Genomic DNA, 14,507 nt, shown 5'->3' with positions numbered 1-14,507 from the left:
TTGACATCCTCTGTTAGGTTGAATATAGTAGGTGAGAAGTGAGGAAACATTTGGGTATGGGCGGATATCTTGGTGCTGGTTCTTCCTCCTTCTCCCCATGCCATCCCCAGCATAGAAACTCATGCACAGGGAAGTTAAACATTTCAGCAGTTCACAGAGGTATACAATGACACAAAAACAGAAAACCCAGTGTCCCTTTCTGCACCACCCCCCCCCCCCCCCCGTTCCACTCCACAAACCTAAGCACTTTTAATGGTAGTTCTTACTGGAACTTACTGTCGGGAATGGGCATTGGAATCACTTGAGATTATTCGGAAGGCATGTGTGTGGGCCTCATCCCCAGAGATTTGGGTCTGAAGGTCTGGATGAGCTATGAGATTGTACGTTGAAAACCCCCGTCTGTGATTCCGCTGCACCCCGTCAGTCCCGGATACTCTACAGGTGGCACATTTGCTGGGAGAACAGTCTGCTCTGAAGGGAAGGTCTTGTATCTGCCTCATAGAATTGCTCTTCAGAATCAGTCACAAAAATCCAGGCTGCATGGTGGAGAAGTTGCTTTTTATGTGATAGAAAATGTTGGTTATGGATGATGATGATGTTAACACCTTAAATTAGATTAAACAGAAGCTAATGTGTCTATGTCTTAATTTAAATTTTCTATATCCAGTTAATTAAATTGCATGATTTAAATATGGAGAGTTCTTTGAAATGGAACGCTGAGAATTGAGAACTGTTACTTCATTTCTAAGATAACCTTTTGTTCGCTTGCTTTGTTGGCTTGTTTGAAATAACATGACAAGAACATCAGACTTGGCAAATGAAGCTTTGCTCTTCTTTCCCGCAGATGGCTCAGATTCCAGAGATAAGCCCAAGCTTTACCGCCTTCAGTTGAGTGTCACTGAGGTCGGGACAGAGAAGTTCGATGAGAACTCCATCCAGGTGTGCAGGCAAGCCGCGGCTCTAGCACCATCTGTCCTTACATTTGGGTAGGAAGGGGCACATGGTACAGGGCCTGCGCACGGCAGCAGATACAGGCATGGACACACGTGAAGGACTTTGTTGTTTTATAACTGTGTGCTCTGGGTCACTTTCCTGTGCCTCAGCACGACCGGAGCAGGCTGTGACATTATGTCCACTCTCCACCTCTGGAAACTGGACCTGGTTGTGGAGTTCCTCCGAGACTGTTGGCTTTTCTCCAGAAGGTGGTGAAAACTTCGTGGGTCTTTTTCAGGATCAGGGGAGGTAGCCTGCCTCTGGGTCTGATGCCCATAGCAGTGGGCGTTCCCTCGGCTGTAGTTAACGATGTGAGCCAGATATGGTACTCAGGTACTCAGTGAAAACAGCATAGCGTGTTCTTTAAATGAGGAAGGCCAGGGTTCCTTACCTGACTGAACTCAGCTGACCTCCAGCAGACCGCCCTTCCTCTGTGCTGTCATCTCCCAGTTGCAAATGATGGGTCGGGTTATTTAGTGTCATTTTCAGTTCTGACATCCCTTCCTTCAGCACAACAGTAAAACAGATAAATAGAATTCGTAATCCTAATCATCTGTACAGATTTATTCTTAGTTATCTAATGTTTAAGATGACCGTGTGCTTCTCAATTCAGATTTATAGTGTGTCTTAAAGCAAGTTACTTGATGCTAAACATAATGTGTTCAATAATTCTGAGACTATTTTGACAGTGTTTATTTACTTTTATACTGGGGGGGGGGTTCTACTTAAAAAGCACCAAAAATCTAGTTTATTTTATTATATTTATCATAAAGGAGGAACTCATGGTTTTAAAATGCTGGGTTTTTGTTTTTATTTTTAAGTAGGTTCCATGCTGGGCGTGGAGCCCAGTGTGGGGCTTGAACTCATGACCTTGAGATCAAGACCTGAGCTGAGATCAAGAGTCAGCCACTTAACCAACTGAGCCACCCAGGTGCCCCAAAAATTCTGTTTTTAAATACCATGTCCTTTATGATGGAAGTTTCTTTGATTTCATTTTAGCTGTTTGGATCAGGAATTCAGCCCCATCACTGTGACCTCACAAACATGGATGGAGTTGTCACTGTCACGCCAAGAAGCATGGAGGCTGAGACTTACGTGGAAGGACTGCGCATCTCAGAGACAACCATGCTGCAGAGTGGGATGAAAGTGCAGTTTGGGACGTCACACGTGTTCAAGTTTGTGGACCCGAGCCAGGACCACGCTCTGGCAAAGAGATCTGTGGATGCAGGCCTGACTGCCAAGGGTCCCAGACACAAGCCTGGGTAATTGCTATCCCTCAGCTTGAAGAGTTTAGGGTGGCTTGATTTATGTGTAAAGGAATCTGAATTCGGCATACATGACAGGTGGTTTCATTTTTAAAATTCAAAGTACGGTTTGTTGTTCTTGTTGATTTGGGTTGGTTGCAGAGGAAAGAAGAAGAAAGGGGTCTTGGCTTTATTGTAAAATTGAAGTTGTGGGCTGGTTTTTAAATTAGTTAGGGTTAGGGTTAGGAGTAATGAGACACCTTAGGAACTCTTTAAGGAATTAAAAATAGTTTAGCTCCACCTAGTGCCTTTCTGAGGACTTGCAGTGTGGGCCTATTACCAGAGAAGACAAATCCTTACTGATCATCTAATTAAACTGCTTGACAGGCGAGGGAGTAAGACCTCCTTTTTGGTAATGGTAATTTTTTAAGAGAATACGCTGTTTAGCCCCTTTGTCATCCAGCTCGCAGGCTGCTAGGGCATGGGTCTCGGGGCAGTCGTTGCCACGGCCCTTCCCACCCGCTGTGGAGGGCAGCCAGAGAGTCCGCTGAGTACAGAGCAGCGCTCTGCCCCAACAGCACCGTGTAGAGTGTGTGGGTCGTCTTCTCCCTGCTGCCTGTCCCGTTATTCTGTTCTGTGACCTACCTTTGCTTAGCCACCCAGAGTTGATAACTCTCGGGCAGGTGCAAATTGTTAGTTTCTTCGTGTTGGTCTTTTGCCAGTTTTTCGGCATTGTAAACTCAACTGCGATCTTTCCTGGAGGGTTATTAGGTTATTCTGTATCCATCTTGAATCCTGGCCCAGAAAAGGGATAAAAGGCAGCTAGTACAAGTAAGACTTAGTATCTTTCCCAAGATGACACTTTGTGGATCATCACAAATGTTCCCCTAGGCACATGGGACGTGGGAAATGTCATGGGGTGAGACCTTCTGTTCCCAGCTGCTCACCTCCAGCTAGCTCCACGTTTCAGCCAAGGACCCGTCCGTCGGTTCCCAAGGAAAACCAGTGTGGGCCTTGACTTCTCAAGAAAGCCCATTTCTGCCTGAATAGTCTTCCAGCTTTAAACGGAATGTGTATCTAAACTCATCCTTCCGTTTTGTGTCTTGGAGGACCATTTGTTTTATATTCCCTTTTTAAGGTAGTATTTACTTATGAGCCACGTCCGCATTTCCTGCCCCTCATCGTGACCTCTGCGTGGCCCCTTTGTTTCAGCCAACAGTTCAGATGGTTTCCATTCTAATCCTCCGTTCTTCTTCAGGCCTGCATCTTTCTTTAGGCACCAGACAGGGTGACAGGCTGAGGTGTGCCTGTCCGAGAGTCTTACTTGCCACTTACCTGTAGGATGTTTGGCCAAAGAAATCATCATGTGGAATGGTTTCTTCTGGCCTGTTGCACATTGTTTTTCAAGCAGTACCTGCAGTTTTTCCCAATCATACTTCATTCCTGAGTGGTAGATCATACTTATTTTGATGGTATGTGTTGCAGTTGTAGTGATAAGACTGTCCCTGTCCCATCACTACAGTCCTTGAGTTTTGCCCGGCAGGGTTTTCTGGTTTTCTGTATGTGAGGTTCCTCCCCAGTTGTTTTTGCCATAATGGCTCCTGCTTTGGAGGCCTGCCCATGGTGTCTGTTTTCATCTTATCTCTGGCCAAAAGCAGAATCATACTAAGAACATGGCCTAGGTTTCTTTGATGGCAATGTGCTATGAAATTTTATGTTTATATTACATCTTTTCCTTACAAACCTAGTGAAAACTGCTCAGTGGTTGAATATACCAGTACTTATATGTACATCCATAAATTAGAAAGAACTTTCATTTTTTTTATAAACACTAATTTTGTTCTGTCATCAAACTATTATATGTCTAGGTAGATAACCCATGTTTTTTTTTTTTTCCACGGATGTGTGTATATATGTTTTTTTATTGAGGTATAATTGACATGTGTTAGTTTCAGGTGCAAAGCATAATGATTCAATATTTATATTTTTGCTAAATGATCACCACCATAAGTCCAGTTACCATCCATCACCATACATGGGTACTTTTTTTTTTCTTGTGATGAGAAGTTGTAAGATTAACTTTCTTACCAGCCTTCAGATACACAGTACAGTATTAGTAACTATAGTTTCCATACCATACATCACATCCCTGTGACTTACATTTATAACTGGAAGTTTTTGACCCACTTTCCCCACCCGCCACCCCTGCCTTTGGCAACTGCCAGTCTGTTCTTTATGTCTATGAGCTGAGGTTTTTTTGTTTTGTTTTAGATTCCACACGTGAGTGAGATAATACAGTATTTGTCTTTCTCTGTCTGGCTTATTTCCCTGAGCACAGTGCTCTCCAGGTCCATCCATATTGTGCAAATGGCAAACTTCCCTTCTTTCTTATGGCTGAATAACATTCCATTTTATATATGTATATAGCTAATATACATTAGTTATATATATAAACAAATATAAACATGCAAGTATATTTGTATAAGTTATATGTATGTAAATGTAAGTAAGTATATATAAATATATAACTAATATATTTTTGATGGGAGTCTTTAGGGTTTCCTATAGGTAATAACCATGTAATCTGCAAATAGTGACAGATTTATTTCTGTTTAGATGCCTCTAATTTCTTTTTCTTGCCTAATTGCTCTGGCTAGGACTTCCAATACTTCATTCCTGAGTGGTAGATCATACTTATTTTGATCAATCAAAGTGGTGAGAGTGGGCATCGTTGTCTTGCTCCTGACCTTAGAGGAAAGCCTTCAGGTCTTCATCATTGAGTATGATGTGGCTGTGGCCATGTCATAAATGGCCTTTATTATATTGAAGTACATTCTCTCTATACCTTCTTTGTTGAGAGTTCTTATTGTAAACGGATATTAAATTTTGTCAAATGCTTTTTCTGCATCTGTTGAGTTGATCATGTGATCTTTATCCTTTATTTTGTTAATGTGGTGGACCACATTGACTTATGTGTGGATATTGAACATCCTCGCATCCCTGGAATAAATCCCACTTGATCTTGGTGTGTGAGCCCTTTAATTTAATGTTGAATTTGGTTTGCTAATATTTTGTACAAGGTTTTTGCATCTCTGTTCATCAGGGATATTGGCCTGTAATTCTCTTTTCTTGTGCCCTTGTCTGGTTTTGGTATCAGGGTAATGCTGGTCTTGTAAAATTAGTTTGAAAGAGTTCCCTCCTCTTCTAGATTTTGGAGAGTTTGAGAAGGATTGGTATTCATTTTTCTTTGAACATTTGGTGGAATTCACCAGTAAAGCCATCTGGTCCAAGACTTTTGTTTGTTGGGTGATTTTTGATTAATGTTTCGATCTCCTTGCTAGTAATCTATCTGTTCAGATTCTGTCTCATCATGACTCAGTCTTGGTAGTTTGTATGTTTCTAGGACCTCATCCATTTCTTCTAGGTTGTCCAGTACCAGTTGTAAAGTCTTCTCTTTTAGTTTCTGATTTTATTTTATTTCTTTCTTTCCCTCTAGTAACCTTGGGCTTTGTTTTTTTTTTTCCTGGTTCCTTGAGGGGATACATGATGCATGTGTTCTTAATTGCAGATTTCAGGGTCTGTGTCTTCAAACCCTTAGTGAATGGTGGACCAGCAAAGTGGCACAGTTTGATGTTGATGGTCAGGGCGGGGCTTCTGTTGATGCATTTGAGGCACTCATTCACCTTTGCATGTGTGTATGCATCCAGCCTGCATTCGTGGGGCACCTGCGTCACATGTCACTGTCCTCTGGGCTGACGTGGCCGGGACATGGTTCTTACCCTCAATGGTTATACTTAGATAATGTCATTAAAGTCATCAATAAGTCATTTTGTAATCATTTACATATCCAGAATGTAGTACAAATGGGTCCATGTTAAACTTTAAAGTCTTGTTAGCTTTTGGGGAAAAAGTAAAGAGCTTTGCATGGTGTTGAGTAGATTTGTTATTTTAGGATGATAATCACGTGTGGAGTCAAGAAGGCTTTGGCTGTATTGCGTACATCAGTAACCATGGAGTTAGGGATTGGTGCGGTGTGTATGTAGCTTTGATAGATGATGGAGGGAGGTGAGCTGTCGTACTTCTGCTTGCTTTCATTATCAGAGACAAAGTAACTCAACTGAATTTCCCATTCCAACCATTAGAAACCAGGAGAACTTTCTATGTTTTGTGAATATCTTGGTGACAGAGGGTAGGTGACAAAGTGTTTAGCTTTTAGTACAAGCTTTTACTTTCTCAAGTTACTATTTTAAAGTATGATGCTGTTTTTGTATTACAAGATGATTTTATTTTCATAGTGATGCGGTAGGGGAGGAATTTGTACCTGATTTTCTAATTTGAAAAATTGTTTTGAACTTCTGCATCACTTGTGGTTTCATTCTATAGATTGGGCTTAAATACAAGTTTAAAGTTACCACAGTGCTGTGAAACTAGACTATTGTCTTTCAGATAACAAAAGAGATTGTCATTCTTTTTGATTACCTTGGGCAGAAGCCCAGGAAATTTAAGCACTTAACCCATCCTGTTCGTTTCCAGGTGTTTTTAGGGCTCTTTTTCCCCCTTTTTTGGGGCCTCTCTCTTGGTCTGGGATTAATGGATTGTATTTACCTTTATTTGTGCTGAAGAACCATAGCTTGCTTCAGGTAATTGACTCTTCAAAATGAGATTTTGTTTATTCTGAATTTTTCGTAATGATGGATTTAAAAGTTTGGTATTTTTAGATATTCTAAGAAATTGTTTAAAATAGAATAACTCTTGATCTGATTACTAACATTATACAAAAGTTCCCCATTTCTTTATTATAGCCTAAGTAGTGGTATCCATGAGCTTTTAAAAAAATCATCAGATTGGCTTTAGGAGGATGGCAGCTTCGCTCCCGTGCCTTATCCTCCGATGAACACGGTTGCCTTCCCTGGACCAGCAAGTGGGCTCATGAAACCACAGACATCTGCACTTCATTTATGTGCTGTTATGTGATGAAGCAGCTTGCTTTTTTCTTTTATGGTTCTTTTTAATTTATTGTTATTAAAGTATAGTCTTAAAAAATATGATCCTGAGAGTATTCAGTATATAGCAGTAAGAAAAGTTCATAAAGTTTTCGTTCTTTAAAGATTTTATTTATTTGAGAGAGAGAGTGTGGCAGAGGGAGAGGGGAAGCAGGCTGCCTGCTGAGCAGGAAACCGGACTTGGGGCTCCATCCCAGGACCCTGGGATCATGACCTAAGCTGAAGGCAGACGCTTAACTGACTGAGCCACCCAGGTGCCCCGAAAAGTTCATAAAGTTTTAACAGCTTTTTTATTCTGCAACTTTATACGCTGAAAATAAAGCGATTTCTTGAGGCTCTTTGAATTGGGATATTTAGCCGTTTCTTTTGTATTATTGAGAAAAAGGATGTCTTATCATTTGAGAGTTATTAATTCTATGTATTTTTTTTTTTTTATCCTAAAAGAATTGTTCAAGAGACAACTTTTGATTTAGGAGGAGATGTTCATAGTGGAACAGCGTTACCAACAAGCAAGGTAGGTAATTTACATGACCTGATAGGACTGTGTGTGGCATCATAGGACACCATGGATGAGTTATTGGTAATATACTTGTAGAACTGTTGCGAAGACAGACTTCACAGTGGTCTCTAACTGAGGGTTGTCCTAATCTCTTGTGCTGCCTCTTAGTGATACATAACAGGCCTAAGGCCAGGGAACTGTGCTTTCTCCTCCAAGCAGTGCATCCTAGGCTCATCCTCTGTCTAAGTAGCTCTTCTTGGCCAGGTGACCTCTGAAGAAAACAGACTTCCCTCTCATCCACCTGCCAGCTTACCTTCTCAGGCACTTTGCTTCCACAGTTACCCCTTATCTTGCATGATCAAGGAATTTGTGTCCTCATTTTGGTTATCTATCGCTCAGTAACAAACCACCCCAAAACTTAGTGGACTAAAATAAAACAGCACCCATTTTATTTACTGACAGTTGTGCAGTGTGGTTTGGACTCACTGGGGCTGTTTATTTGCTGGTCTTGTTGGTGGTGACCCGTGTTGCTGCATTCAGCTTCTGATGGGTTGGTTGGTGGCCTGGCGGGGCCTCCCCTCTCCCTGTCATCTCAGGTTCTCTCCCTGGGACCTCTTGCCCATCTCTCCCCGAGGGCAGCCAGATGTTTTGATGCCTCACAGAATCATGGAATTGACAGGCCTTCTTAAGCTTGGGCCAGAGCTGGTGCCCAGCTTTGATTCCCTCACCTTCCATTGGTTAAAGCCAAACACAGGCTTAGCGCAGATTCAGGGAAGGAGCTGCTCCGGGTGCGGCAGGCTGAGGCTGCCGTGCAGCGGCACCAGCCCCGACAGGCTCTAGCACCTCCTGTTCTTAGACACCCGTCCTGGGCCCTCCAGCTGTTGGCCCAGTTTCCTGCTTCTGGAGGAGGAGGTAGTCTCTGCTCCGCTTCCTGTTACTCCCTCTTCTTGCCTTGGCTCCCGTTTGGCTCCTGCCCCTTCATAGGGACTGTGTCTGTCCTGTGCTCTGCTGACATCCCGATTGCCCAGTCCAGTGCTCGTTTCCCTCCGTCGGCCTGAAGATAGGTTAGCACCATTTACTTGGGGCACTTTCTTATTTCAGCCTCAGGGTGTCGCCCTCCCGATTTCTCCCACCTCGGTGCTCAGTCCTCCTGGGTCTCATCTGTTGGTGGCACCTCCTCCACGTCTTCCTCCACTTGACTTCTCACGTTGGTTTTAGACCTAGGGCTCCGTCTCTCCTGTGTGTACGTGTTCCCGAGGTGATCTTACGCAGTCGGGGAGCTAAAGTACATCTAAATATCGATGACTCTTGACTGTGTCTTTGGCCCTGACCTCTGCAGACCCCAGAGGCTTGATCGATACAGCTGTGGTGATGTCTAAGACATATTTCAGGTTTAACGTAGCTAAAACAGAACTGATTTTCTTTCTCAAACATCTTTCTTTCGCTGATCCTTCCCCGTCTCAGTAAATGATATCCTCACCCATAGCGTTGTCCCCACAGAAGTCCATCACTGCTTATCCTGGGTTCCTTCCCTTCCCTCAGCCTCTGCATTCACTTGTTGGCAAGTTTTGTTTGCTCTTCGTCTGAAATAGTCCACAAGTGCCTGTCTTTCTCTGTTGCCGCCGTGAGTGGTCGGGCAGAGGCTCCAGGTGTCACGTGGCAGGGAATCTGCATGGCTTCTGAGTTAGCAGCCTTTCCTCTGCTGACCTGGCTTGCCGCTCTTCTCCCAGTGGCCGGGCTGGTGTTCTGAAAATAGGAATTCGATCCTCTTACTGCCCTGCCTTCACAGCCCCTTCTGACCTGGCCCACCTTTCCTCTCGGCTTAGCCTGTGCCGGCCACACTGACCACACACCTCTTTCCCGCCTGAAGGCTCGGGCATGTTTGCTCTTCCTAGAATGTTCTTCCCACTGGTTTTCATGCAGCTAGCCCCTTCCTAATGAGACCTCAGTTTACACATCACCTCCTTGAAGAAACTTCCTTGAGCATCCAGGCATAATTACACCTCACTTTAAATTCTCTGTGCCAGCCCATTCTGCCATCTCCCGTGCCAACCGTGGACTGTGAGCTCTGTGCAAGCAGGGGCCTCACCTGACGTGTTCATTGCTGTGCTGCTTGTGCTCAGAAAGCGCTCAGGGCCTTGAAGAGCCGCAGTAAAGAGCTGTTGAGTGACTGCGTGAGCAAATACTCTTGGAACCAAATGTAACTGTCTTCATAAAAAGTTGAGTTTCTTAGGGGCACCTGGGAGGCTCAGTCGATTGGGTGTCAGACTCTAATTTCAGCTCCTGTCATGATCTCGGGGTAATGGGATTGAGCCCCGCGTCGGGCTCCACGCTCAGCAGGGTGTCATCTTGAGGATTCCCTCTCCCTCTGCCCCTCCCCTCCACGCATGAATGCTTGCACACGCGCTCTCTCTCTCGTGCTCTCTCTCCAAATTAAATAAAAACTTCTGAAAGTGTATAGTTAAAACAGAAAACTTGGTAAATTAAGAAAAAATGTACAAAAATGAAAATCATTCATCCTCAATTTATAGTTGGCTATTGGTAACATTTTGATGGATCCTTCTCTGAGCTCTTTATGTTGCACATGTGTTCATTAATACACTTTGAAATAGGGGCGCCTGGGTGGCTCAGTCGTTAAGCGTCTGTCTTCGGCTCAGGTCATGATCCCAGGGTCCTGGGATCGAGCCCCGCATCGGGCTCCCTGCTCTGCCAGGAGCCTGCTTCTCCCTCTCCCACTCCGCCTGCTTGTGTTCCCTCTCTAGCTGTCTCTCTCTCTCTCTGTCAAATAAATAAAATAAAATCTTTAAAAAAAAAAAAAAAACCACTTTGAAATAATTAAATATCCCCACGCGCACACACACAAACCTTTCCTATGGCCTTTGGCTATGCTTTTGTAATCATTTTATTTGAAAACAGGCTAAAATTATTTTGTAATATGTTAGCTTATAAACATACCATAATTTATCCATTGCCTTCTTACTATTCATTTATAACAGTTTTTTGTAGTCTGTTGCCATCCATTGACCAAGCATTTTATTTCTATAAATGTGTTTTATGGAAGTAATCATTGTGTCTGAATATATATGTTTACAGACATGGTTGTCGGGACACCCTGTCCTGGTGAACATTCTAAACAATGTAATCATGGATTAGTTCAATGAACTTTGGTGAATAGACAACAAAATGTTACACAACCATTACAGTTCTGTAACATAAAAATATTGTAAGATGTTTACAACATATGAAAAAGAGTATTTATTACAAAGTAGGTTGGATAACCTCATTTATGGAAAATAAGAAAAACCGTAAAGATAAATACAGCCCAAAGTTACTCTCTGGTTGGTAAGACAAGAATGATTTCTATTATCAAGCTCAATTTCTACAAATAAACAAATACAATGAGAAATTTGACATAAAATTTTTGCTACAGTGAATTTCTTTGTATGATTTTATTGATTGTGTTCTGATTATTTTCTTACTAATACAGGTTGCTTATCTGTTTTGTCTGCCTTGGGTTGGTTAGGGATGTGCCCTGCTTGGAAGAGCTTAAATGTACCGTATTGGGCCACTCTAAGTGTGCCTTTTCTCTGTTGATGAAGGGCAAGAAATAAACCAGTTTCTGTATTCACTTCTTCATTGGGTGTTGAGCTATGATGAGTAGATTTTAAATCCTTTCTTAACAAGTAAAGCAAAGACCCTGACTTTTCATATTGTACATATTCTCTCAGCTCTCTCCTGAATTAGAACTTTTTGGAGTAGTTCCTGTTTTTACTGTACTGGTTGAGGAACCCTTGTGTATATGTACCACTTCTGCCTGTGTTTTAAAGCCCACATCTAGCTCTTTGAAAAGCAAAGTGGCTGTGTGTTTTATTGTTTTTTTGAAGACCGTGTGTTTTGGGGCGTGCCGCTGTGGACATGGCATCCCCAGCATTGCCGTGCCTTTTTCTTGTCCGTGCTCCTCCTCTGCATCCCTCTCCTGCCTTCCCCTGCCTGGCAGCCTTGCATCAGATCTTCACCTGCAAGAGTAAGTGAAAGCCTGGTTGGTTTGCTTGGTTAAATGCTGTGTCTTCCCCTGGCTTAGAGCACCACGAGGCTGGACAGCGACAGGGTGCTGTCCGCCTCCAGCACGGCGGAGCGCGGGATGGTGAAGCCAATGATCAGAGGAGAACGGCAGCAGGACTACCGCAGGCAAGAAAACAGGTAGGAGGTAGTGCTTTTTTTAATTATGAAAGAAGTGAAAGTATTCCTAGAAAGGGCTTGGGGTAAAGATGATTGAATCTACTGAGGCTTGCCTGACATTTTTAGAATGCTGTTTTCTTTCCACATCACTGCACTGGAGAGGGCTTCATGAGCAGTGGTGCTCCTTACCCCAGTGCCGCCGCGCCGTCTGTCCGGTTGAAGTGGGAGGTGCTCTGAGTTAAAAAGGTTTCTGTTTTAAATGTGCTCTTCTGTAAAATGTGGAGAAAGGAAGTTTCTCTAGGATGTTAATATTTGATAATTTTTATATTTAGATAATTTACTCATCATTTCACCCATCCGTATACAAAATCCTTCCATGTTTAAATACATGAAGCCAAACATGACTTCAGGTGGAGTTTTTAGGATTTAGCGAGTGCCACGTTACTGTGTCTTATGTTCTGCTGAGAAGGGTAGGGGTAAATATCTGTTTCTTCTGCCATTGTTCTTGCCTAGTGTTTTTGAACAGAGAACTTCTGCCTTTTGTTACTTCCTTTTCTTATGATTTTTAAGTACGTGTTACCTTAATTAGAATTCTACTTCCTTGTGACTTCTTAACATTGTTTACATATTGAAAAGTGATGTCGGTGCCGCACACACTGAAGTAACAGGTGACGAGTTCCGAATGCTGATGAGCTTCAGCCGCAGTGTGATGTGGTTCGAGTACTTGTCCAGCAGGTTTCTGAACACAGACAGCAGTCGGGCAGTAGTGCAGGAGTGCCATATCACGGACTCTCGGTACCAGCGGTGGAACTGGGGTGTCCTTCTTTTCGTGCTATTCAGATTTTTGATGAAGCCATTCTAACTGTTCTCTCTCAGATCTGGTAACTGAGGCAGGTGACTAGCCCAAGGTCATGTATCAATTTGGTGACAGGCAGCTGATGTAGCTCTTTAATTTTCCATCTTCCAGTAGAGGGTGCTGTGTGTTTTAAGTTTTTAATATCATTTATCACAGTAATTCAGTTTGTAGATTGATATGGGAATCTCGGGTTTTTCCCTTGTTTTTATCCTGCACTTTTGGTTATTATTCAAGATTTTTGTTGGCTGTGTGAATTTTTTTAGATGTAATAATAAGTCTACTTTCTGTGTCTGTACTTGTTTTTGGTGGTGTATTCTAGAATAAGATAGTCCAAATGGTAAACTAGCATCGTAAAGAGTGCCTCTATTTATTTATAAGGTGATTGAGAGCAATGTATCATAGTTCTTAGCCCATAAATATTTGAATGAGTGAATAAATCAAATGGGGGACAGGAAAGAGCAATTAGGATAATTCTTTTAGGACATGCAAAATTAATCAGTGTGTGTGTAAACTATATATATATATAGTTGGTAGGTGAATATAGTAGGTTAGTACAGTGTCAGATAGCCATCTGATGGTTCATTGTCTGTTCGGATTGATTTTATCCTGTGAGTAGAGGTTTTACTACAGGTCTTATGGGAGCTGTAGTATGTACGACTTTGTTGGTACTACAGCGGTGATGGAAACAGGTGATTCTGCTATTTTTGGTCTTTGTTTTTCACATATACAATGTGGGTGTAAGCAGTGCTTCACTTAATTGGTATATTCATAAAAATCTAAGTTGTCTTAATAAGTATGTTTAAAATACTGATGTTAGGGGCGCCTGAGTGGCTCAGTCGTTGAGCGTCTGCCTTCGGCTCAGGTCATGATCCCCGGGGTCCTGGGATCGAGCCCCGCATCGGGCTCCCTGCTCCGCGGGAGGCCTGCTTCTCCCTCTCCCGCTCCCCCTGCTTGTGTTCCTGCTCTCACTCTCTCTCTCTCTCTCTCTCTGTCAAATAAATAAATACAATCTTAAAAAAAAAAAACTACTGATGTTAGTCAAGGAAAAACATCTTTTCGAATAATGGAGTGCCTTAAGTTCTCACTGACACTTTTTTTTTTTTTTTGGTGAGAGATTAAATTCCTTATTTTTACCAGATGTGTTAAATTAAGGAAACAATTGGTAAGGTTCATCCAGTTTATTGTATAGATAGTAAATTGAAAGTAACTGCTTATCTGCAATTTTAGATGTCTATAAATACAGGAGTTAAGAGAGACATGTTAACATAATTGGGCATTTAAATTCTATTGTTTATAAGAGCCTTTTTACACCTGAATTGTTGAGTTAAATCTGAATTGTTTAATCATAGACAGGATAAGAAACTGTGAAGCATATAATTTGATGGAAAGACTTTTCTTTTTCCTTCTCACGATTAAAACAGTTTGAGGTAACTTGCTGTGTTTCTCTTTGTTGCTCCTTCAGTGCCAGGGGAGGTGGGGTGGCGGGACGGGAGCTGCTGGGGACCAGTGACTTTGGTCTGTGGCCATCACGGGCTCTTCTCCCTCTCGTCTCCTTTCTTAAAGAAGTTGTCACAGGAGCCCATGTAGTGAATGAGCGGTCACAGCAGTGACTCCAAACCCTGAAATCGGGCAGATTCGTCACCGTTTATCCAGGATTGGTAGACTTCAGTGTTCCTGCTGAAAATGGCTGTCATTTAACTCACAAATTCATGAGCACCGAGAAGGCTGTTGCC

General features: G+C 42.6%; 1 protein-coding gene across 12 annotated transcripts in view; it reads left to right on the top strand.

Annotated features, from left to right (window-relative positions):
* The window catches only part of AFDN (afadin, adherens junction formation factor), a 141,389-nt gene that overhangs the window by 68,498 nt on the left and 58,384 nt on the right, over positions 1-14,507 (top strand). For all 12 annotated transcript variants that reach the window (XM_036118634.2, XM_078054460.1, XM_036118632.2 and 9 more), the window contains 4 exons: positions 845-939; positions 1,993-2,255; positions 7,685-7,754; positions 11,821-11,939. In XM_036118634.2, coding sequence (XP_035974527.2) covers positions 845-939; positions 1,993-2,255; positions 7,685-7,754; positions 11,821-11,939 — 547 coding nt within the window. The remainder of the gene's footprint in view (positions 1-844; positions 940-1,992; positions 2,256-7,684; positions 7,755-11,820; positions 11,940-14,507) is intronic.

Source organism: Halichoerus grypus, chromosome 9 (genome assembly GCF_964656455.1).
Source record: "Halichoerus grypus chromosome 9, mHalGry1.hap1.1, whole genome shotgun sequence".
NCBI lineage: Eukaryota > Metazoa > Chordata > Mammalia > Carnivora > Phocidae > Halichoerus > Halichoerus grypus.
This window is presented reverse-complemented; position numbering and strand designations above follow the sequence as displayed.